This window comes from Astyanax mexicanus, chromosome 18 (assembly GCF_023375975.1).
Source record: "Astyanax mexicanus isolate ESR-SI-001 chromosome 18, AstMex3_surface, whole genome shotgun sequence".
Lineage (NCBI taxonomy): Eukaryota > Metazoa > Chordata > Actinopteri > Characiformes > Acestrorhamphidae > Astyanax > Astyanax mexicanus.
In genome coordinates, this window is record NC_064425.1 from 39,715,867 (window position 1) to 39,743,561 (window position 27,695).

Consider the following 27,695-nt stretch of genomic DNA (forward strand, 5'->3'; position numbering starts at 1 on the left):
ACACACACACACGCTCACACTCAAACACCCTCTCACACACTCACTCACAGAGCGAGCAGTGGAGGAATGGATGACCACGGCTACCTGCATGTGGGTGAGTGCTGTTTGTGTGTTTGTTGTTTATGGCCTGATTTGACCCCGCTGACCTTTCTATATTTCAGCCGCGTGTTTCACTACAGCGTGAGTGAAAGTGGCGTGAGTGAAAGGAGCCTGTGCTGCATGAACTCTTCCACGGGACTTTGGACCGGACAGCCATAAATCCAGTGGGGTTTTAAATCAGCTGTGTGTGTGAGTGTGTGTGTGTGAGTGTTTTGCTACCTTTGTAAGGACCACCAAGATGTCCTCACAAGCATTAATGTGATGTATTATAGTTTGTTAGTTGTTTTTGAGAACTTTTTTTTTTCTTTTTACAAAACTTGGTACTTTAATTGATACAAAAATCTATATTACTGTTATGTATAGGTGTAAGTGTAGTATACATTTGCTACTAGGGGTGGGCGATATGGCTCTAAAATAATATCACGGTATTTCATGTTTTGTTTTTTTTACAATAGCGATACTTTTGGCGATATGACAAAACACTGAATTCGAAAAATTTTTTTTGAATGATTTTTTATTATTATTGCATGCAATATGATATGGCTAACTGAGATATTAAAAAATATATATAATTTTATCAGATTTGTAACAGAAGTCAATGATCCTAATAATGAATGTCATGATACTAATAAGGCACTTCAAATATATGTCCAGGACTAAAGTAATCTAGTAGATAAATAATGTGAAATGAGAACAATATGAATTTTTACTTTGCTAAAAACGGCAAAAAATTAGTACTTTGATGTGATAATTAGGGGTGGGTGATATGGCACGATATTTCAGGGTATAATATAGTTCAGGATATTCCACATTTTTGGCGATTTTATCACGTACGATACGATATGGCACACCCCTATTTGCTACACTTTTTTTTTCACAATTATTAAGTACATAAAAGGTCCTCACAAGAATAGCAAAACCAGCACTGTGTGTTTGTGCGTTAGTGTGTGTGTAGTGCAGTCATGTGGATGAGTTTGTTAGCACTGCTGAAGTGTGCAGGTGACAGTGCTGGGTTTCAGGGGTCAGCACTTTTATTGCTGTCTGCTTATTTATGGCCGTCCCAGAGTTTTGCCTCTGTCTGTGTTAATGGGCCGTGGACTTCAGCTTCACATGGACTTCAACCTGCTGCACATTCCTGAAGGGTTTCTAGGAAATCTGCCCATTAGCTCAGAGTTATTCTGCTTCTATAACAGGTTAAAACAGGTTAACCGTCATTGTCCTGCAGTTTTAAGACTTTTCCTGTTTTAAGGCACTTAATTGAAAGCGTCTGTAAGTTTTGTGGATTTAGAGATCTCTCTGGTAATTTTCAAACTCAACTAATTTGACATATATATATATATATATATATATATATATATATATTTTTTTTTTTTTGAAAACACATATTTTAAAGGAATTTAAACTTTGCCGAGGATTACTATACAGTCACTGCCTCTTGTAACACGTGATAAGTTAGTGTTTTATAGAAAATAAAGGAATGGGCCTCAAATATCATAAAAAGAAGAATATTTACCTTTAATGTTACCTTTAATGGTATAATTAATGTTGTAATGAATTCACCTAACCATTTATCTATACTTGGCACTTTTACTCTCTTCTAAAATAAAGCAATAACCCTCATAGCCAATAATATACCAATATATAAAAACTGTTGTTGTCTTTTTCTAATTTTGACATTCTTTGTATAAAGACCCAGTATGAAGAGCTTTGGATCCAGATGTATGTGTATTTCTAGAATATCCTGGATAAAATGTCTCACTGCTATCCAGTATTGTGTAGTTAGTTTAAGTATAACAGCTTGAGCAGAATCAGCACAAAATTCTACTGAAATAATGAATAATGAGTTTGTAAAGTCTGATATTATTCCAGTATGAATCTGCAGTGTGTGTAGTTTATACAGTGTGAGAGTAATAACTGTGGAGTGATTTTAATCCAGTATGAATCTGCAGTGTGTGTAGTTTATACAGTCTGACAGTAAGAACTGTGGAAGTGAGTTTTATCCAGTATGAATCTGCAGTGTGTGTGTAGTTTTAAGAGTCTTATAGTAATAAATGTAAAGTGTTTTTAATCCAGTATGAATCTGCAGTGTGTAGTTTGAACAGTTTTGTATACATTTGTAATTATACTGACATGCCATAAGTCATAGGGTACCAGTACGTAATTTGATCATTGGGAACTTGGGAACACCCACACCTGTATAAGTTGCAAGGTGCTATCTTGTGAGGTTGATGTGCTCATGGTAAGGCCAGGTGAATTATGGGAGTTGGAGTGAGGTCTGATAGTAGGTGCAGATAGATGGGGTGTTCCATTTCTGAATTATTGCAATACAAGTCTAATATTACCACCCACTAGGGGTGGGTATTGTCACTAATTTCATAGTTCGATTTGATTCCGATTCACAAGGTCCCGATTCGATTCAAAAACGATAATTTAGGTAAATTTCAGTTGCAATAAAAATTGTAGTTTAAATATGAAATGTTTTAATTATACAAGGAACACCGAAACTTCTGTTATTAAAATATTAGCAACAGTTACATTCTTCTTTTAGGTGGGTCGATGGGCCAGATGGCGGAGCTCGCGAGATAAAACGCGAGACGTTAAAACTGTACTAAAAATGGGCTAATTCTAAAGATTGATTTGGGTTTATATAAATCGATATCTGACCATTTAAATGAAGATCGGTTTAAATCGAAAAATCAATTTTTTAAGCACACCCCTACCACCCACAGTAGATAGTTAGTGCATGGTGAATTGTAGCATCTGGCTAGAATTGACCCTGCAAACAGGCATAGTGTGGCCTGCATGTTTACTCAATATAAGCCCATCAAGCTTTATGGGATGGTATGTTGGTGACTCTCCAGACAGCATGGGTCAACATCCTTTTAGACGTCATTCGTTGGTCCACTTGTGCAGTGGAGACCATGTCGAGTTTTTGCACTTTGCTTCAGAAGGGCTACATGATCCTAAATGATTCTTAGTCCTGTGCCATGATGACTTCCTAGTAAAGTGCTTGGTGAGTGTATGTGTAGTACCCAATAATTAAACCAGTATTTTTTGTATTTTACCAGTGGTTGTGGATCTTAGAGAATGGTACAGCTGTCTAAGACACTCTGAGCTCTGAGGATTGCAGCTTCCTGATCATTACTCAGCGTTAATCGTAATTGTGAATCATGTAATGTGGACTAATTACCTCATCTTTCTACACTCAGTATTTTCCTCCTGATTGCTTCAGAATGACGGACAGTCCTACCGTGCGTATTAGTGTAGCATGGTGTAAGCTATTTGCTGGCCTTACTCACTATATTACTCTCAGCAGACACTAAGAAAACCCTTAGAAACCCTTATCTTTTAGCCTCACATTTGTGCTGTTTAGTTAGAGACTGTAGATCTTTAATTTAACACATTATTTAGGATAGTTGCTCTTAACCCTCATGAGGGTCAGTTTGACCTCATTCAGTGTTTAGTCTCTTAGTTTTGTGATTTATATTCATTGTCTTTACTTAATTTAATGAAGACAATTTATGAAAAACTAAATGTTTCCAACATTTCAACTTTAATGTCTGTCTTATTAAGGCTGTTTTAATGACATAAAACATAAGAAATATCAATATTTAAAAAAAAATTTGTGTGGTAATAATGTTGAGGTCACTATGACATTCAGTTTTATAATATTTCTCTAAATGCCTCTTTACTTTAGGCCCTGATTTAACAAAACATTACTTATATAATACTAATAAAACACTTATAACAATATCAAAACAGCTGATAATTTTTTTTTTATAAACATATAGTAACTGTATGGTGGCCCTGAAGGGCAAACCACATAAAAATAAAAAGGCAAGAAAATAAAAAGAAAAAAAAAACAGGAAAAAACTGACACACTTTTATAAAAAGTTGAGCAATAATATAAAAAACTGACACAGTTTTAAAAAAAAAGTTGAGCAATAATATAAAAACGGACACAGTTAAAAAAACACAAATAAGATAAAAAAACTGACAATTTTATAAAAAGAGGAGCAATAAAATAAAAAAAACTGACAGTTTTTTAAAAAAGTTGAGCAAAAAAAAAAGACTGACAATTTTATAAAAAGTTGAGCAATAAAAAAAAACGGACATAGTTAAAAAAAAAAAGATGAGCAAAAATAAAAACTGACAATTTTATAAAAAGTTGAGCAATAATATAAAAAACTGACACATAACTGGTGAGTAAACTTTGCTAACGTTTTTAATGATCAATAATTATAATACTTTTCTGAAGGTTTAAATTGCTGGGATCATATTGACCCAGAAAATAAAGGGTGTTCGTAAATTTGAGGATAGCATGAGGGTTAAGAGAGGTCTGGACAATAACACCAAAAGTGTATGTCCCAATATATACTATATTGCTAAAGTATTTAATTACCCATCCAGAGAACTAATTCCAGATGTTTTAATCACTTCCATGGTCACAGCTGTATAAAACTGAGTATCTAGGCATGCAGGCTGCTTACAAACATTAGCCAAAGAATGTGGTACTCATGCTGCAGAACCCAAGTATGAACTTTTGAACTTGAGGTCACAAACAGCTGGCCGGACATTCTCCTTCAGGATTGTTTTACGTACAGTATGATGTTCTTTTCCTGAAAATATGTGTTAGTTTTACGCCAGATGTAACGGGACACACACCTTCCAAAAAGGTCCACTTTTGTAATGTCAGTCTAAAGAATATTTACTCCTGGATGAGTTGTTCATGTCCTTTTGGAGTCATTTTGGTCAGCCAGCCACTCCTGGGAAGGTTCACCAGTGTTCCATGTTTTCTCCATTAGTGAATAATAGCTCTCACTGTGGTTTGCTGGAGTCCCACAGCTTTAGAAATGACTTTGTTACCTTTTCCAGACTGAAAGATGATCTGTTTTTGAAATTATTCAGATTGTGGCATAATGTGTTGCTTTTTGTGATCTTTTATCTGCTTCATGTTGTCAGACAGGTTCTATTTAAGTGATTTTGTGATTCTACAGGTCTGGCAGTAATCAAGCCTGGCTGTGGTTATATATGACACATTCACTGTGGCATCGTTTCTACAAGCTTCTGTGTCTTTTCTATGAATACAGGATATGTCTTTCTACATGGTTGGGAAGCTGAGAAGCTACTCACTGCATCAGTTAGGATTAAATAGCATGTTGCCAGCTAAAAAAACATAATAATCAACATGGTTGTTTTGTCTATCAGCGTTGTCTATCGGCCTACCAACCATCCTTAACATAAAACCACTCTCAGGTGAAGTTGATAACACTGATTAAGTGTTTCAAGTGACTTCTGTAAAATCTGAGACACTATAACCAGAACCATAAACTGAACTATGATGTTCTAGGCAATGACTGGGTCAGAACATCTCCAGAACATCCCGGTATGCAATGGTCAGTACCTACCAAACATGCTCAGGTCATGGAGTTTCTCACAAATTACAAATCACAAATCTGAGGCCTAAAAAAATCTTCTGTAATTCTAGTTTCAGTTTTGGATTCCAAAGAATCCTTTTTTTTTTTTTTTGAAGTAGCCTTACTAAATTTGGCTGTAGACCGCTCCAGAATCAAAATGTGCAGAAAATACTGTAACCAAATGTTTCTCAACTGAATATTAGGCTCATACTATTGCTTTAAAATAGCCTTTATCGCAACTGTTGAGCCTGCCATCAGAATCTTCATTCGTATTAGCTTCAAATCAGATCCAAAATCATCACATAATACCAAAAGAGCTGGACATAACCGTAGTTTGATATCTAACCTGGCAAAGAATACTTTCGAAAGTCTTGTAGAGTCTTTGCTTTCAGGTCAGAGCTGTTTCGGTGTTATGAGTTGGACCTACACAGTATTAGGCAGGTGGTTTTAATGTAATGGCTGATGTGAATGATTTGATGTTGGGAACCCTGTCAGTGATGCACTGCGTGTCATGGCGTGTGATATCACGCCGGGGTGCGTTCATTAACACCTGTCTTCCTGCGTTTCCTCCCTCTAAACCTGCTCTGCTCTGGTTAATGAGGACACCACTGTGCTGTGTGATGTCCATGTCGATCATGTCACGGTCATACTGAGAGAGTGTGCTTCCTAATGTCAGCCACAGCCGCGAGACCTTCCGACATCTCCGTAATTAATCACGCACCATCCGTGTGTGCTCACTCCGAATCACGCTCACTGGCCTTCAGTGGACCTTCATTGGTTTGGCACAATGACATATATGTATTTATACTCCAACAATTTTCACAAAATGGAATCACGGATTGATGGAATGAAGGAATTGAGGAATAAACGCGGAATTCTGAGATAAACTCGTAGTACACAGAATTAAACAATCTAAAAAGCAGTGAACGTAAGTGAAGTTGCAAAGACCATCTAAAAGGTCATGATGGAACTGGCTCTCATCAGGACCGCCCCAGAAAAGTAAAAGCAAGAGTTACCTCTGTTGCACAGGATAAGTTAACAGCCTCAGAGTTACCAGCCTCAGAAACCGCAAGTTAACAGCTCCCCTAAAAGTATTTTTTGGTTTAACACTTTTAAGTTGCTACAGGATTCCTTATGTGTTCCTGCATAGTCTGAATGAATTCAGTATTAATTTACAATGTAGGAAAAAATAAAAACATGAATGAGAATGTGTGTCCAAACTTTTTACTGGTACTGTGTATTAATAAATGAAATTAAATATGAGAAACATTTATTTGCGCTTTTTTGTGTTTAATATACTGCCATATGGTAACAACATTCAGTAAATATATAATACAACATAGCAGAGAGATAAAAGGAATCTCCTCTGTGATTTATGGATAAAAGTGACATCATAGCCACGTTATGTGCAGTCACCCTTTTAACCGCCCGAACTCCCATCAGCTCCTCACGCTATTTTTCCTCTTTCATTGCAGGAACTGGGATGAACAGAGTGAACAGGCTCTTCTTTCACTTTGCTAGTGTGTTTTTTGTTCGTACACACTTGTGTGATTGTCCACTAATCAGTTATAATAATAGCTGCCTGTTAGGCACAATTAGTACATCCTGCTGCCAAACCAGCGCTGGTTATTTATTTTGGGCTGCAGAATGCAGAGCTGTGTGGAATGAGCTTCAGAGTGTTAGTAGTTTGTAATGAAGATGAACCGCCTATTTTTTTTTTCTGAAAGATTCCGGTCTTGTTTAGTAACAGGGTTGAGTATCACCACTGATTTACAGAATTGATTCAATTCTGATTGTTAAAGTTCCTGATTATATTTGATATTGATTTAGTTACAATTACACATTTTGTGTATTATTTCATATTATTTTTGTATTATTTTTATATTATTTTAATGGGTACCAGGGCTCCACAATATTTTTTATTGTTTAAGCATCTTTTGCGTAATTTTACAAAATATTAACGAACACTGACTTGGATAAGTAATTTTAATTTGATTACTGGATTGGAAATAGTAATGCGTTAGATTACTATTTAAAGAAAAAATGCTCAGATTACAGATTACATGAGACACATCTTATTTAACTACTCTAGTAATACTCTTTAATAACATTGAGTGAGAGAAGAAATATTATATTATATTATATTATATTATATTATATTTGATATTGATGTGTACTAGTGCTGCATGATACATTTTTTGTCACTTAGGGCAGTTAAATCAAACACGACATGTTGTAATGTTTTGATTCTTGAGACAAGAAGTAGATACACAGCGCTGTCTCTGTGTCTGTGTGAGAGACAGGCTGCTTCTGCCTGAGAAGCACAAGGGGGAGGGGGAGCGCCAGGGGAAAGCGCCACATGTTGAAAGCTGTGCACCTCAGTCCAGCACAGGTTTGCGCAGATATTTCCAGTTACAGCTGAATTCAGGTTTTTAATCCCAGAAAAAACACGTTTATATACCTTTTAAAAAGCCATTTAAACGCCTGATTAAAGGGTCGGTTACTGTTGTTTTGCTTCTTTCCTCGGGTTTTGAGAGCTCGGTGCTGACTCAGCTCTTGATTGGTCCGGATGCGAGACAGCGCGCGGCTGGTGACGTCACGGGCCCTGCATTGTTTAATATCGCGATATATATATAATTGAAATAAGAACATTTGCAATGTATTTTTTTTCCAATATTGTACAACCCTAGTGAGTACATAATACAACAGCAATACAATACGTTTGGCTGTGATTCTCACACAACACACTTCTACACAACTTTAGTGTCAGAAAAGAGCTTAAAAAGGCTTTTTGTTAAATTTTATAATTTAATTAATTTTTTAATTTTACTGATGCTACATTTTACGTGGAATTGAAAATGTGGAATTGAGGGGTACTCGCTGTGTGAGTGCTGTTATTTTGGCAGGGTTGGGCCAAAAAGTTACATCAATTAAGTGACAATACTTATGTATCTTTTTACTAAGGGAAATGACAAAATAGTGACGCACAGTGACTTGGATAAGTAATTTTAATTTGACTACTGGATTGGAAATAGTAAGATGACTATTTAATGAAAAAATTGTCAGATTACAGTAAAGTAATGCATTTCTGACATTACTGCCTGAGACACATCTTGTTTAACTACTCTAGCAGGCTTTAATAACATTGAGTGAGAGAAGAATTAAAAAATGTTTAAGCTGCCTGTTCATTCTCTAATGCACTTAATCATTTCAGATCAGTAACAGAAATCAACCCCAAATTCTGCATCTTTATAGACATAAATAGACATAAAATCTAGACAAAAATATAAAATGTTTAATTTGGATTTGGGAAAATATTGAGTTTAAAATGAAGTTCAGGAAAGCGCCTATTTTATCATTTTTATTCATTATATTTTGACAATTGCATATTTACCTCAATATGTTTTTTATATTTTCTATTACAATTACAATTGATATTACAATTACAATTACATAATGCTTAAATAGAAATCCTCAAGATTAAGGTGTGTAATTTTAGAAATGAAATTGACACAAATACCAGCCTGTTAAGGGGTGGAATGGTAAACTCAGGGAAAAGGCTGAATTGTTTGCTAAAAAGAGTGAGAATAAACCTTGTTGCTAACGTTAGCTTAGCTTCTCTAAACATACGGCATGTTTTAAAACCTCTGGTCTGAAACTGCTGGTCTGTAGCTGCAGCTGCTCTCTGGCTCTGAAGATGGTTTATGTTAATACACAAGAAAAAAGGCCAATCAATGGCCAATAAAGATCAATCTTGGGTTTATATGGATCAATATTGGATCATTTGAATTAGGATCAATAGATAGCTGACCTTCATAGGTGCGAATGTTCATTTGGGTGAATATACTGTTGAGGTATATAGTAAAAAAGTATGACAAAATCATTTATTACTTATTCACATAAAGTACAAGTCAAATTGTTGGACACACCTCTTGTCATTTAGTGAGTTTTTTTTTATTTTTATGCTTTTCTACATTGTAAATTTAATGTTTTAAACTATATTAAAGCTTTACAGGAACTCATGATTATATATATCATAAACAAAAAGTGTTAAACAAACCATAATATTATAGTTTTATACTTTAGATTCTTCTAAGTAGCACATTTAGGAGAGTCACCTGGTATAGTTTTCTTAGCATCTTGAAGGAGTTCCTGGAGGTACTGAACAATAGTTGCTGCTTTTTCTTCATGCTGTGAAGCTCCAGCTCATCCCAAATAACCATCTCAGTTGTTATATACTGTAACTCCATGTGTATCCCTTAATTGTTTTCATGTTTTTAATATTAATCTACAATAAAGAAAATAATGTAAAGAAATAAAGAAAAACATCACATGAGAAGGTGTGTCCAAACCTTTGACTGGTACTGTACATACAGAATAAGCACACATGCACACACCACGCATACACTCTCGCTCTCTTTTGGACACAAACACATGGTAGCTGTTCTTCTGGTTGATAAATATATGGAAGCCATATATCCCACAATGCCACTCATACAAAACCAAAATACATTTCTGTATATTCACAATAACTTGATAATAATAGTAATGAAATCAGAGCTGATAACGCTGTAGGTTCATATGCTCATATGCACTAAATGCACTGTTTAAATCTGAGAGAAAAAAAGCAGAGAAAGCAGCCCTATTTGACTTTATCACAGGACCCGTTTGAGAACAGTGTTAGGAGTGTCATCTCCAGATGTGGTCTTTGACCTTTGGCCCCAGTGCAGGACCTCGGGTCAGCAGCAGGCTGCCAGATCTTTCAGCAGAGGCCAGTTAAAGTCAGTCCAGCACGATCTTCCTGGGTGATTGGGAAGAGCTGTCCACTCTCAGTGTGGGGAGTATGTATACTAAATGGACAAAAGTCATGGGACACCTGCTCATTCATTCATTCATTCATTATCATTTCTTCTTTAAAACTTTCAAAGGTACAAGATTAAAAAGATTAAAAATAGTTAATTCTGCTTTTGTTAGAGTAACTATCTCTACTGTCCAGGAAAGATTTATTCTAAATCCCAATGTCCAAATTATATAGATCAGGGGTGTCCAAACTTTTTTTTGTTGGGGCCAGAAGGAGAAATATATTTGAAGTCACGGGCCACAGACTCTGTAATAAAACAAATAATGAAATATACCACTTTAAATAATACTTTTTTCCTGATTATTTCATTTACACACCATTTTACTTGACTTACTATCTTTATCTATCTTTGACAGTGTTGTGTAAACTAAGATTTTTAAAATTGATGTTTAATTTCATGATGTCTCATAATATTAAACTCTTTAATTACGGCAACGTTTAGACTCTTTGGCCCGTTTTTCTGCGCTTGAAATGCGCACACTCTCCGCTTTTAGACTCTTTGGCCCGTTTTTCTGTGCTAGAAATGCGCACCCTCTCCGCTTTTAGACTCTTTTCCCTGTTTTTCTGCGCTAGAAATGCGCACATTCTCTGCTTTTAGACTCTTTTCCCCATTATCTGCCCTAGAAAGGCGTACTCTCTCCGCTTTTAGACTCTTTGGCCCGTTTTTCTGCGCTAGAAATGCGCACTCTCTCCGCTTTTAGACTATTTGCCCTGTTTTTCTGCGCTAGAAATGCGCACTCTCTCCGTTTTTAGACTCTTTGGCCCGTTTTTCTGCGCTAGAAATGCGCACTCTCTCCGTTTTTAGACTCTTTGGTCCGTTTTTCTGCGCTAGAAATGCGCACCCTCTCCGCTTTTAGACTCTTTGGCCCGTTTCTGACACCTAGCGTTCAAAGTTTGAATCTCACATTATAAAAACCTGCTTAACAGCGGGCCAACTTTCATTCTATTTCTAAAATACCTCGCGGGCCGCTCCAAAAAAGGAAACGGGCCGCAAATGGCCCGCGGGCCGTAGTTTGGACACCCCTGATATAGATTGTCTAGCTTGCTTGGTCCCTGTACAGAACTATTGTCAATAAAATATGAGTTTTTAGATCTGATAAACAAACTTGAACAATGAATGAGAAGGTGTCCCAGTTCTTTTGCTCATATAGTGTAAATAAATCACATCAAAGTGCACTTTTGGTCCAGTTGACTAAGGGGCTGTTGCTGTGATCCATCAGCAGCCAGAGTCCGAGAGAGTCCAGTAGCCCATTCTCTCTCTGGGTGTGTAGGTGGTGCTCTCTCCCCTCGTCACTCCCATTGTGAAGCTGATCAGCACGGGCTTCTCTTAGCTAATGTATCAGAGTTGGAGATTCAGCGCTTTCTTCTGATGCTACATCAGTGGCAGATGGAAAAAGGTGGAGTCTGACTTCACAAGTATCAGAGGAGGCATGTAAACTCAATCACCTCAATCACTTTAGCCTAGTGATTAAGGGGGTCCACATGAGTGGGTGGGCTAATTGGACTTTCGTCATCTGCATTGCTGTGAACATGTATACTTATATTAATGCTTCTATAATTATTTTTGTAGATATTATGTGCATTATGTGTGTCCATTAATGTGAATGTACATGTCAACCCCAGCTGACCCTCCATTCGCCTTAGATTGTACTTTTCTGCAACCTGATTGGACATAGTATGTGTGAAGAGTGATCCCACTGACCTCTCTCTCTTTCTCTTTCAGGTTCCTCAGTGCATCTCGCCCATAATCACCTGAGACCCCCCCCCTCCCAGCCCCCCATCGTCTCCATGATGACCCATCACCACCAGTCCGTCATCAGCAGCCTGGCATCCCCCTTCTCTGTCATCACTTCCTCCTCACTGAGCCCCTTGACCTCCCCCGTACCCAGCACCCCCAGCGGGGGCTACAGCCCATACAGCCCACAGGTCAAACTCTCACCCTGAAACTGCAATACACTACACAGAATAACTGCTCAATTAATTCAAATTTATAGAAGAATTACTGACTTATTCATAGTGGATACTGAAAAATTTGTAGCCTATACGGTGTATTCCAAAGTTAATACTGAATGTTCTCATCCCAGATTATACAGAATAATTTATTGTGGATATTAAATAATTCCTTATTGATATAATACTGAATTATTTATAGTGGTAAAGAAAACTCTCATAGTACATACTGAATATTTTTTTAGTAGACACTAGAGTTCACTTATTAATAGACACTGAATAATTTATAGTGGATACTAAATGTTTCCATAACAAATATTAAATAATTCCTTATAAATACGGAATTTTTTATAGTAGTAACAGAATCATTCATAGTAGTAAATAAATCATTCATAGCGGCAACGGCATAATTAATAGTAGATACTGAATAATCTATAACACACATAATAGTAGATACTGAACAATATATTGTGTATTATATACAATTCATAGTGGATACTGAGCAATATATTGTCCATTCTGTATAATTGAGTTCAATTCTGAATAATTAAGCAATAATACACTCGAGGTGCATGCTATAACGTGTCATATTGGTAATATACGTAATAAGCACTTTAAAATAGTTCCATTGCTGCTCTGTTTGTAGCTGTAGCGCTGTTTGGCTTGTAAGAGCTGCATGGTTGCTAGGTTACCTGTATGTGGCGGAGTAATACATGGAGAGCTTCAGTTACAGTGCATTACCGGCTGAGAACGGCACTTATAGAACGCCTCTCAGCCAATCACATTGCAGGGTCGGACCAAACTGTGGTTTAATTCTGAATAAATCATAGTGGATACTGAGCAATATATTGTGCATTCTGGAAAATGTAGTTTAATTCTGAATGATTCATAGTGGATACTAAACAATATATTGTGCATTCTGAATAATTTAGTTAAAATCTGAATAATTCTGATTAAATCATAGTGGATACTGAACAATATATTGTGCACTCTGAATAATTTAGTTCAATTATGAATAATTCTTAGTGGATACTGAACAATATATTTTTCATTCTGAGTAATTCAGTTACATTTTGAATGATTCTAAATAATTCAGTTAAATTTGGAATAATTAATAGTGGATACTGTGTAACTCATCATATATATTAAATATTTCGTAGCCAGTAATAAATAATTCACAGTGGATACGTTTAATGGATTCAGCTACCAAGTGTAGAGTTATTTTACAGCGTCTAAAGTCTCAAGGACTTCTCTCAAGTATATCTAAATCATTTACTGCCCTCTACTGGTTCAGAGAAGAGTTTAAAGCACTAGTTTTAAATGTGTGTGTGTGTGTGTGCTGTTCAGGCTGAGTGTGATATAAGCTCAGTAGAGTGTTGTGCTGTAAATATCCAGTGGAAAGTGTATGAGATGCAGTTTTCCTCTGTAACACTGTGTTTCACTCTGTGTTTCTCTTCTATAGATTCACTCTCTGAGCAGCTCAGACGACATGAAGCCTCTTCCCAGTCTGACCAGCAGGAGCAGCAGCTTCCAGTGCATCAGTCCAGGCTCCCTGTCCAAACACATCTGCTCCATCTGTGGAGATCGATCTTCAGGTTATCTTTACTCAACATCACCTCACATTATTTTAATTTATTTTATTCTCTCAGGAGAAGCTTCAATTACTGATACAATATGGATACCTTTATTGAAAAATAGGTGCGCTGAACTCCCTTCATCTCGCTCCCCAATTTAACTTACTGAAGTTACTGCTTTATTACTCCTCTATAATCTGCCATTATGCTAATAAATAATACCAGGAGCCAATAGGGAAGATGCATGGGTTTATATGGTGCTACATTATTTTGGTAAAAAAACGCAAAAGGTACAGAAGCAGAAGTTTATTACAAAGAGCTTCAGTGTTACAAAGTGACATTAGCGAATTAAAATGTTTTATAGTGTTTTTTTTTTAAACATAAATAAAAGAGTCAGCATTAAATCGTAGAGAGTCGTTATTAGATTAATTTAAAAACGTATTGTTTTAGTCACAACAATATTCTGTGATGTAATTTTCAGGGTTCGTACGGGTGCTTGAAATCCTGAAAAAGGCTTGAATTATAACATTCTGTTTTCCAGGCCTGAAAAGTGCTGGAATTTTGGAGAAAGTGCTTGAAATTGTAAATGCATTTACCTAATTACAAACAACAAACTAAATAAGTTTGCTTAAAAAAGCAAAAAAAGTCTGGTTCTTTCTCGTAATCTAAGAGGATTTGGCTCACGAGGAACTGGTGTTCTGTCGAGTTCTGCTACCCTGTAGCAATAAATATATTTTTTATTCAATTTTTAATTACTTTTTACACGGTTGTAACCCTCAAGCCACCGATGACTGTGAGTCCAGATTGTACAATTTACCCAGGAAAAAAAAACTATATTTTCAGGAAAATAATAATAACACATTAAACAGAGCTCTTTTATAGAGAAAATAAATGCTAGTGTAGCTCCATATTCCACCTTTAACAACCTGTTAAGAGAAAATGCCTTTAGCTGTGTGCATATGTGTGTGTGTTTGTGCGTGCATGCAGACATGAGTGTGTGAGATTTAATCCGTAGAAGTAAAAAAAAGTCTGTACTCAAAGAGTAGTGATGCTGTGTTACATATCTAAATAAATCACTGTAAACTTCATGTGATGAGTTTGCATTTAAAACAAAATCATGTGTTAAAGTTTCCAGATTAAATGCATTTGATATCACGCATAATTTTTGCCTTAATGTTTATTTATTTATTTATTCATTCTTTATTTGCAGGAAAGCACTATGGGGTGTTCAGCTGTGAGGGCTGTAAGGGCTTCTTTAAGAGAACAGTGCGTAAAGATCTGACGTACATGTGCCGGGACAGTAAAGAGTGTCTGATAGATAAACGGCAGAGGAACCGCTGTCAGTACTGCCGCTATCAGAAGTGTCTGGCCATGGGCATGAAGAGAGAAGGTGAGCTTCCACAGATCAACAGCCAGCACTGAATTACTGCAGCCTGTTTCAAACTCAGGCCTCTTTAAAAAAAAAAAAACAGCTACAATATAAACAGGAGGGGGACTTTCAGACAGACAAACTTTTAGAAGAATTATATATTTAGTTAAAAATAGGGTACACTCATTTTTAATTTTGATTTGTCTGATGTTCATTGAAAATGTAATAATTGGTCAGTGGGGACATGCAAATATTTTTTTAAATGTTTAGGGGTAATAACGCATAATCTTAGTGATTTCTAAACAATTTTAAGAACAACTCAACTCAAATTATGTACGACACAACTTTAAGTACGATGTAACTCTAAGAACGGCATAACTTTAAAAATGGTGTAACTTTAAAAACACCAATTTTACGCCTGTTTCCTTAAAGTCTTCTTATTGTCCAAAGTTACGAAGCAGAGTATATATATACCGGTTGAAGCTTTTTATTTTATTCTGTATTTAGTAAGTTAAAAATGTGATTTTGAGCTGTTTCTGAGTTAAACAGTAGCAGAGTTGAGGAGCTGAAATGGTGGGAAAAAGAGACGGTTATTTTTACACTCAAACGTTTTACATTTTGGTGCTTTGTAGTGTTTATTTAATAATATTGTTAGGCAAAAGTATAATCTAATATAATAAAAGTACCACATCTAATTAAACAGATAGTTTATTGAGTCAATAATAAATGTAAATGACCGTCTCTGGCGTTCTGGTGTTAAACCACGAATTAGAATGTAACACAATCATAGATTAAAATATTACTTTACATATATTAATGCGTGCGACTAGAACAGTATCACATAAGCATATAACTCAAGCTGTAGAATTTATTTTTTTGTGTTGATTTAGTTATTGTAAAAAACAAATGTTTTTTTTCTACATATAGCATATCAGTTTTCATTATATATTTCCTGTTTGGCTTGACATAATATATGTATATGACAATTATGTATAAAATGTGCTTTTTCATCCAGAGTGTCTAATTTTTTAAAAAGAACTTTGTCGGCACCTGACGGTTTTTAGGTGGAACTGCATGTAAAAAAATTGGAACGTAAGTACTTATAAGTGGGTCAGGTTCCTCTTAAATTAAAGGGAGATTAAGTACTACGTAATGTATGAAGTTATTCGGGAAATGCCTGTAAGCTTACGATACTAGTTCTAAGCAATAAGAACATTTTGAAAAAAGCACCCTAGGTATATTATATATATATATATATGTGTGTGTGTGTGTGTGTAGCTGTACAGGAGGAGAGGCAGCGGGGTCGAGAGAGGATGAGTGATAGTGAGGTTGACTCCAGCACTGGGTTAAATGAGGAGATGCCGGTGGAGAAGATTCTAGATGCTGAATTAGCCGTGGAGCCGAAAACAGAGACGTACCTGCCGTCCAACACAGGAAACTCAGTAAGAACACAGTCCTGACTTATTCTTACAATTCCATTATGAATTATTTACCATCCACCATGAATTATTTACTATCCACCATGAATTATTCACTGTCTACCACAATTTATTGACTATTCACCATGAATTATTCACTATCCACCATGAATTATTCAGCATTCACCATGAATCATTCACTATCCACCATGAATTATTCAGCATTCACCATGAATCATTCACTATCCACCATGAATTATTCAGCATTCACCATGAATTATTCACTATCAACTATGAAATATTCACTATGCATCATGACTTTTCATCATCCACCATGAATTATTTACTATTCACCATGAATTATTCACTATCCACCATGAATTATTCAGCATTCACCATGAATCATTCACTATCCACCATGAATTATTCACTATCCACCATGAATTATTCAGCATTCACCATGAATCATTCACTATCCACCATGAATTATTCAGCATTCACCATGAATTATTCACTATCAACTATGAAATATTCACTATGCATCATGACTTTTCATCATCCACCATGAATTATTTACTATCCACTATGAATTATTCAGCATCCACCATGAATCATTCCTTATCCACCACAAATTATTTACTTTCTACCATGAATTATCCAATATCCATCATGAATTTTCATCACCCACCATGAATTATTCACTGTCTACCACAATTTATTCACTATTCACCATGAATTATTTACTATCCACCATGAATTATTCACTATCCACTATGAAAAAATCACTATGCATCATGACTTTTCATCATCCACCATGAATTATTTGCTATCCACTATGAATTATTCAGCATCCACCATGAATTATTCACTATCCACCACAAATTGTTTACTTTCCACCATGAATTATTCACTGTACACCATAAATTATTCAACATTCACTGTGAATTATTCAGCATCCACCATAATTATTCTGCATCCACTATGAATTAATCCCTATCCACCATTAATTATTCACTATCAATCATGAATTGTCAGCATCTACCAGGAATAATTTACTATCCATTATGAATTATTCAGCATCCACCATGAATTATTCCTTATCCACCACAAACTTTTTACTTTCTACCATGAATTATCCAATATCCATCATGAATTTTCATCACCCACCATGAATTATTCACTGTCTAACACAATTTATTCACTATTCACCATGAATTATTTACTATCCACCATGAATTATTCAGCTTCCACCATGAATTATTCACTGTCCACTATGAAAAAATCACTATGCATCATGACTTTTCATCATCCACCATGAATTATTTACTATCCACTATGAATTATTCAGCATCCACCATGAATTATTCACTATCCACCACAAATTGTTTACTTTCTACCATGAATTATCCAATATCCACCATAAATTATTCAACATCCACTGTGAATTGTTCAGCATCCAGCATAAATTATTCTGCATCCACTATGAATTAATCCCTATCCACCATTAATTATTCACTATCCATCATGAATTATCAGCATCTACCAGGAATAATTTACTATCCATTATGAATTATTACTATGAAGCATGCACTACATAAAAAGTATTCACTATGTTACAAATTATTCAGTATATCCAACAAATTATTAAGCACCCACTACTGATTATTTAGTATTCTCTATAAATTAAATATTTACTATGAATTATACATTATTTACTATACAGTGTACAGTATTTATTTTTTATATATAACATATCCATTACAGATTATGCAGCAAGTACCATAAATTGTGAAATAAAAATCACAATCACACCATCATTAATTATTAATACGAATTCTTTAATATCATCTATGCATTATTTAGTAACTACTGTAACAAACTATAAGGTATTTCTAGTCAATTTTAATTATTAACTTTGAATATTCAATATCCACTATGTATTATTCAGTAACTAGAAAAATATTTATTCAGAATGTGTTATGAACCACTATATCCACTATGCATCATTGTCTGAACTATTTTAACTACTACAACATTCTACAATTTACTATGATGTTTTATCGGTAAATGATATTAGGGGTGGGCGATATGGCTCTAAAATAATATCACGATATTTCAGGGCATTTTTGCGATAACGTTATACTTGGCGATATAGGAAAACTAAAATAATTCATTCATTTCAGGAATATAGTATAATAGTATAACAGTATAATCATAATGTGGCAAAATAAATAATATAGCATAAAATAATATAATGCAGCAAATAATATTGCAGAATATTTAGTGCATGCATATAAACTGCAAACTAAAACAATTATACAATAAATACACCTAAAGCTTCACAGTAAATAATAGACTACTTTTAAGACAGAACATCTCTATTATCACGATATGGATTTTTAATATCATGATATTTCTGTGTCACGATATATTGTATACGATATAATATTGCCCACCCCTAAATGATATATTATCTACTCTGAATATTTAGTATCCCCTATGATTTATCCAGTATGTATAATGAATTATTCTGATTATACTGAACCTATCGCTCTTTTTTAGCAGACCAATGACCCCGTCACCAACATCTGCCAGGCAGCTGATAAGCAGCTGTTCACTCTGGTAGAGTGGGCCAAACGCATCCCGCACTTCTCTCAGCTCCCTCTGGACGACCAGGTCATCCTCCTGCGAGCAGGTCAGAGATTATACAGATAATACATGTATTTATGCTGTGTGTGAATATACAGTACCAGTCAAAAGTTTGGACACACCTTCTCATTATTTTATTATTTTTTAATTATTATTTATTTTATACATTGTAGATTAATAATAAAGACATGTAAATAATTAAGGGACACTTATGGAATTCTGTAGTAAACAGTGAAAAAGTGTTTATTCTCCACATTAATCCCCTGATCTAAACTGATGAACTGAGATGGTGATTTGAGGTGATTTAATTGGGATGAGCTGGAGCTTCACAGCGTGAAGGAAAAACAGTAGCTATTGTTCAGCACCTCCAGGAACTCCTTCCTTCAAGACGCTGAGAAAACTATTCCAGGTGACTCTCCCTCATGAAGACACTGAGATTAAAATCTCACCAAGAGTGTACAGATCTGTCCTCAAAGATAAATGTGCTGCTTAGAGAAGGATCTAAATTATAAAACATAATCTGGTTTGTTTAAGGGTGTTTTCACACCAGCACTCTTTGGTCAGGTTAAAACAGACTCTGGTTAGTTTGTACCCTTAGTGCGGTCTCGATTGAGCAGGTGTGAAAACTGGTGGAGGTGCAGGTGATCTCTTTAATCTGATATATTAGCCAGATAACATCTCTGCTGCTCCATGCTGTTTACACACTAAGAGGACATTGAAACACACTGTAATACAGAATCTTCTCACTATATTTACTTTTTTTGCTCCCCCGTCAGACAGCTCTGACCAATCAGAGGAGAGAACATGCTTAAGTGGTGTAGTGGTGCGCATTTTAGTGCCTTTAGCCTGTGTGAAACCAAACCAAACAGAGGGAGAAAACGCTTTAAGTACATGAACTCATCAACCGACCCAGACCATAGAAACCAAATACAGGTGTGAAAATGCCCGAACACTTTTTGTTTATTAATAATTCTGCATGTGTTCCTGTTTATAGTCTTCTATATTAAATTTACAATGTAAGAAATTATAAAATGAAAGAAAACTTTTGACTGGTACTTTGTAATACTAATGTACTGTATAACAATTTCATAGATGAACTGTATAAAATGGCAATATTTGTTTTTACCATTATTATTCATAATGTGTGTGTGTGTGTGTGGACAGGCTGGAATGAGTTGCTGATTGCCTCGTTCTCTCATCGCTCTGTGACGGTGAAGGATGGTATTCTGCTGGCGACCGGTCTGCACGTGCACCGCAGCAGTGCCCACAGTGCAGGAGTGGGCTCCATCTTCGACAGGTCTGCTGAACACCAGAACCGAGCTCATTTAATAACCCAGCTTTTACCCACAACCTCCTTGCTATTTGATGCTTTGATGTAATTATTGGTAGGAGACATTAGATAGTGGTGAGAACTAGGGGTGGGCAATATTATATTGTATACAATATATCGTGACAAAGAAATATCATGATATTAAAAATCCATATCATGATAATAGAGATGTTCTGTCTTAAAAGTAGTCTATTATTATTTACTGTGAAGCTTTAGGTGTATTTATTGTATAATTGTTTTTGTTTGCAGTTTATTCTGCATGCACTAAATATTCTGCAATATTATTTGCTGCATTATATTATTTTATGCTATATTATTTATTTTGCCACATTATGATTATACTGTCATACTATTATACTATATTCCTGAAATGAATGAATTATTTTAGTTTTCCTATATCACCAAGTATATCGTTATCGCAAAAATACCCTGAAACGTCGTGATATTATTTTAGAGACATATCGCCCACCCCTAGTGAGAACTTAGAGAACTTTAGGCTGGAGTTCAGGTAGTTTCTGAATGTACAGTGGTATGGAAAAAAAAAGCATACTGAATAAAATCACACAGTTCAGTTTGAGGTGTGCAGTTGGTGTTCACTCCTCACGTGTCTGATGTTCCTCCGGCTGTTCTGCAGGGTGCTGTCTGAGCTGGTGTCTAAAATGAAGGACATGCAGATGGATAAGACTGAGCTGGGATGCCTCCGAGCCATCGTCCTCTTTAACCCAGGTTAATCAAAACCACAGCAACCAGCACAGCTCCTAAACTCCCACTCACATCCTACACTGATCCTCTACACTATCACTAAACTCCCACTAAAATCTTACATTGATCCTCTACACCAGGGGTGTCCAAACTTTTTTTATTGGGGGCCAGAAGGAGAAATATATTTGAAGTCACGGGCCACAGACTCTGTAATAAAACGAGTAATGAAATATACCACTTTAAATAATACATTTTTCCTGATTATTTCATTAACACACCATTTTACTTAACTTACTATCTTTATTTTTGACAGTCTTGTGTAAACTAAGATTTTTCAAACTGATGTTTAATTTCAGACTCTTTGGCCCGTTTTTCTGCGCTAGAAATGCGCACTCTCTCCACTTCTATACTCTTTTGCCTGATTTTCTGCGCTAGAAATGCACACCCTCTCCGCTTTTAGACTCTTTGGGCCGATTTTCTGCGCTAGAAATGCGCACCCTCTCCGCTTTTAGACTCTTTGGCCTGATTTTCTGCGCTAGAAATGCGCACTCTCTCCGCTTTTAGAATCTTTGGCCCGTTTTTCTGCACTAGAAATGCGCACCCTCTCCGCTTTTAGACTCTTTGGGACGATTTTCTGCGCTAGAAATGCGCACCCTCTCCGCTTTTAGACTCTTTGGCCCGTTTTTCTGCGCTAGAAATGCGCACCCTCTCTGCTTTTAGACTCTTTGGCCCGTTTTTCTGCACTAGAAATGCGCACCCTCTCCGCTTTTAGACTCTTTGGGACGATTTTCTGCGCTAGAAATGCGCACCCTCTCCGCTTTTAGACTCTTTGGGCCGATTTTCTGCGCTAGAAATGCGCACCCTCTCCGCTTTTAGACTCTTTTGCCCCGTTTTTTGCGCTAGAAATGCGCACTCTCTCCGCTTTTAGACTCTTTTGCACCGTTTTTTGCGCTAGAAATGCGCACCCTCTTATAAAAACCTGCTTAACAGCGGGCCAAGTTTCATTCTATTTCTAAAATACTCCGCTCCAAAAAAGGAAACGGGACGCAAATGGCCCGCGGCCCGTAGTTTCGACACCCCTGCTGTACACTATCACTAAACAAGTCATCCTATACATGAAGAATTCATACACAAATACATATTTATAGTGGAGACTGATTATTACATAGTAAACACTGCATGATTCATAGTAAAAATGTAATTATTTATAGTGCATATTGATTAATTGTATTGTATAGTAAAAAGTTTTAGAAGATACCAATTATTATTGGGAATGCTAACTCGTTGTCATTAATGAATAAGTGATAGATACTAAGTAATACATTTAAAATGCTAAATAATTAATTGTAATTTCTGAATGATTAATAGATATTAAATAATATATAAAATGTGCTAAACAATTGTAATAGCTGGATAATTAATAGATACTGAATAATACATAAAATGTGTAGAATAGGTGATTGCAATTAATGAATTACTAACAGATACTGAATAAAATTTAAAATGTGCTAAATAATTATTTGTAATTAATGAATGACTGGTAGATACTAAATAAAACATGAAATGTGCTAAATAATTAATTTCAATTAATGAATAATTTCTAAAATATGATCAATAATAAATTGTAATTACTGATTAATTCATAAATACTGAATAAGTATTCAAATGTGTAATAATTAATTGTAACTAATGAATGTCTGATAAATACTAAATAAAACATAAATGTGTTAAATAATTTATTGTAATTACTTACTGATTAATAGATACTGAATCATGTATAAGATATGCAAAACAATTCATTTTTACCAGTAATAATTCATAAATTCTAAGAAATTCATAAAATATGGTAGAATGGTAATTTCTAATTGATAAGTAGATACTGAAAAATGTATAAAATATGCTAATTAAATATTTGTAACTATAACAAATAAGTAAAATACTTTATAAAATATGCTAAATAATTAATTGTAGGATACTGATTAATTTACAATAATTAACTAAATAATTCTAAATATATACATTTATAGTATTTACATATTGTTTACTTATTAATTCATAATTGCTACATAATAATTCAAGTAGATACTGAATCAATCTTAGTAGATACTAATTAAATAAACTTTTATATTATGCATACTAAGCTATCTAGTAATTCTTCATGCAGTTGAATTTTAGGACTGCAGATGAAGTGTAAATCTTTGATCCTCCTTTCTGTAAAAGATTATAATCAACAAAAATGTTCTATAGGTTGTAATGCGCTGATAATATTGATATATTGATCTTTGTTGTTTAATATGTTGTATAGATGCAAAGGGTTTGTCCAGTCCGTCAGATGTGGAAGTGCTGAGGGAGAAGGTTTACGCCTCCTTAGAGTCCTACACTAAACACAGATACCCCCAGCAGCCTGGCAGGTGAGTTTATACCTTCCACCTGTATCATTTAAATAGCAATATAGCTTGTGAATATATCTACACTGATGGGTATGGTGGTCGGAAGGTGAGGTATGTTCAGGTACATTTCTGGCATATTGCTATCTTGGCAACAATAAACACAGGTGCACCACTGACTGAAAACAATACGCCTATACAGACGTCAACAGTTACGCTGCATTTATCTGGTGTGTATCTGGCGAACTATAGGCTATTGTATCCATCCAACCAAATTCTGTCTATCCAATCTAAAGAGAGCATGAGTTTGCCTGATACGTGTCCTCAGGTTTCTGGTGGGTTTTGAAAATATTTAAATATTATTTAATAAGAAAGATTAGCTTTTGTTAGCCGGTATGCTGCTCAATAAATAATGTTATTGAGCTCTATCGAACATTTGAAGGCTAAAGGTTTTACGTTTAGAGAAAATCTATCTTTGATACATCTATTTCCCATTTAAACCCAAACATCCAAAGAATACTTTTCCCATCGTTATGATAGCAAACACAGTGATAACACTGATACACCCTCAGTCAAGAATGGTGTGTGGTTAACAGCTGATCAGTAGATTGCTAAAAAAGGGGCCCATTGTCTCCATACTTATCTGAGGAAAAGATTAAGTTGTCTACCCTGTAAAATATCACGGTATCTTTTAAACAGGACAAGGTCAACACAAACAATTCAACTCCGACTCTGTAGATCAACTACAATTCCATCAAACGACTTTAATAGTGTGAATAGATGCATGCATTTTTTTTTACAAATGTGAAAATAAAAATAAGCTGGAGAATATAATTATTTGTGTAGAGTGTGTCTTATAAGTATGATAATAGAATAGAAAAAGAATAGAAAATCTTCCATCATTTATTTAAAGTAATGAGGCACCAAAAGTCACAATATTCCAATAGTGATGCTCTTGAGCTCTACTGCTGCTACTGTCCAGCACACGTTTTAACCCAGTGATTAAATGGGTGCTAATTTGCAACTTCAAAGCAGATGAGCGAGCGTCTGCCAGGCGTATGTGTTGTGAAGCTCGGGTTCAGACGACTGTGTTAAACGGCTGTTAACACCAGCAGGCCGTGTTTACACTCTCAGTCCGGCAGTGCTTTTATTGCACACATGCTCAGGGGGTTGAGCGGAGGTTTTACTGTGAAGCCGAACCTGTGATGAAAACCTGTGGTCAAGTTCACGACCAGACAGACGGGACAGACCTCTACAGCCCAGACATCACAGCTTTCAGCTTTTGATTAAATCACTGATATTTAAAAAAAAAAGCCATGAATGATAGTGTAACACTAAGGGCCCTATTTTACTGATCTATAGCGCACTGGTCAATTGTGTATTATGTAGCTGGATTTAGGGCGTGTCTCTGTGTCTTTTGTACCATTTAGGCGCAAAAAAAATATGTCTTGCGCAGCTCGAAACGCACAAAAGGCATAAATTAATTCTCTAAATTAATCATGGGTGTGTTTTGGGCGTAGCATGTAATAGACCAATCAGTGTGCCAGTTCTCATTCCCTTTAAGAGGCAGATGTGCTCTGACTTTGGCGCGTTCGTATCTTAACAGCGCGGTGCTTTGTGTGTCTCAGCAGAGGAGACTGACCTGCGTGTTCACATTCAGTTTCCATTTTTTAGCATAATATGCATCCTTTACATTGTGTTATTTAAGCACTTTTTCAAAAGATTACATTGTAAATTAATTTTTTTATGAAGTAAAGTTTAATGTTCTTCCTCTATATGTGTAATAATGTGACCATTCAGAGTGATCCTCTTGTTACACAGTGTTTGTATATGAAATTTAAAACTCTGCTTCAACACAGAAGACACCTAATATTGATATTGAGTCGTTAGCTTTAAGCTAAACTGTTGTTTTTCTGATCCACAGGTTCGCTAAGCTCCTCCTGCGGCTTCCTGCTCTTCGCTCCATAGGCCTGAAGTGTCTCGAGCATCTGTTCTTCTTCAAGCTCATCGGAGACACGCCCATAGACACTTTCCTAATGGAGATGCTTGAAGCTCCGCACCAGATCACATGACCCACCCAACCCAAATTAACCCAACCTATGCCCCTATAAATAACCCCCTGTGCACAGAGTCACCCCAGCGTAACACACTCATCCTTCCTTTGTACTAAAATGTAAAATACAAAATATATGTATTGATATTTCTAATCGATGTACTTATTGATGTACATATGTGTCAACCCACACCTTTGTAAAGTCATAACAGAGTGGTATTTTTATTACATATCTGAGAAGATAAACAGTGTTAAATGTTAAGAGTATTAGATTTACTATAAATGCATTTCATTTTGGATATTTTTCCATGGTAGTGTTCGCTTTTCAAATTGGCAATAATTCCTCTCCATATTTGATTGCATTCAGACCTCCCCAAATCCTGGGCCATGCTTCTTGGATATTTCTCTGCTCTAGAGAGTCTTATTCTAATGGCAGTACTTGTTTTCTACAGGGTCTAGCCAATTTAAATCAGCAGTGGCTGTTTAAAGATAAAGTAGCAAAATGCATTAAATTGAAAGGGTGTCCACAAATATTTGGACTTGTAATGTATTCTTAAGACACTACTGATGTACTTATGTAGTACTGGTGTACTGATGTACTGGTGTACTGATGTACTGATGTAGTACTGGTGTACTGATGTACTGGTGTACTGATGTACTGATGTAGTACTGGTGTACTGATGTACTGATGTAAGACTGGTGTACTGATGTACTGATGTAGTACTGATGTACTGATGTAGTACTGGTGTACTGGTGTACTGATGAAGTACTGGTGTACTGATGTACTGATGTAGTACTGGTGTACTGATGTAGTACTGGTGTACTGATGTACTGATGTAGTACTGGTGTACTGATGTAGTACTGGTGTACTGATGTAGTACTGGTGTACTGATGTACTGATGTAGTACTGGTGTACTGATGTACTGATGTAGTACTGATGTACTGATGTAGTACTGGTGTACTGATGTAGTACTGGTGTACTGATGTACTGATGCAGTACTGGTGTACTGATGTAGTACTGGTATACTGATGTACTGATGCAGTACTGGTGTACTGATGTACTGATGTAGTACTGGTATACTGATGTACTGATGCAGTACTGGTGTACTGATGTACTGATGTAGTACTGGTATACTGATGCAGTACTGGTGTACTGATGTAGTACTGGTGTACTGATGTACTGATGTAGTACTGGTATACTGATGTACTGATGTAGTACTGGTGTACTGATGTAGTACTGGTGTACTGATGTACTGATGTAGTACTGGTGTACTGATGTACTGATGTAGTACTGGTGTACTGATGTAGTACTGGTGTACTGATGTACTGATGTAGTACTGGTGTACTGATGTAGTACTGGTGTACTGATGTACTGATGTAGTACTGATGTACTGATGTAGTACTGATGTACTGATGCAGTACTGGTGTACTGATGTAGTACTGGTGTACTGATGTAGTACTGGTGTACTGATGTACTGATGCAGTACTGGTGTACTGATGTAGTACTGGTATACTGATGTACTGATGCAGTACTGGTGTACTGATGTACTGATGTAGTACTGGTATACTGATGTACTGATGCAGTACTGGTGTACTGATGTACTGATGTAGTACTGGTATACTGATGCAGTACTGGTGTACTGATGTAGTACTGGTGTACTGATGTACTGATGTAGTACTGGTATACTGATGTACTGATGTAGTACTGGTGTACTGATGTAGTACTGGTGTACTGATGTACTGATGTAGTACTGGTGTACTGATGTACTGATGTAGTACTGGTGTACTGATGTAGTACTGGTGTACTGATGTACTGATGTAGTACTGGTGTACTGATGTAGTACTGATGTACTGATGCAGTACTGGTGTACTGATGTAGTACTGGT

At 35.8% G+C, this 27,695-nt stretch overlaps 1 protein-coding gene across 1 annotated transcript; it reads left to right on the forward strand.

The window, feature by feature from the left end:
* Nucleotides 1–27,695, forward strand: rxrga (retinoid x receptor, gamma a). Its single transcript, XM_022673821.2, has 10 exons — nucleotides 1–94; nucleotides 12,101–12,303; nucleotides 13,790–13,922; nucleotides 15,112–15,291; nucleotides 16,549–16,712; nucleotides 19,251–19,383; nucleotides 20,502–20,634; nucleotides 21,302–21,393; nucleotides 23,675–23,780; nucleotides 25,681–27,695. Exons 1-10 carry the CDS (start codon nucleotides 67–69, stop codon nucleotides 25,826–25,828), a joined length of 1,320 nt encoding a protein of 439 aa, XP_022529542.2. The 5' UTR covers nucleotides 1–66; the 3' UTR covers nucleotides 25,829–27,695.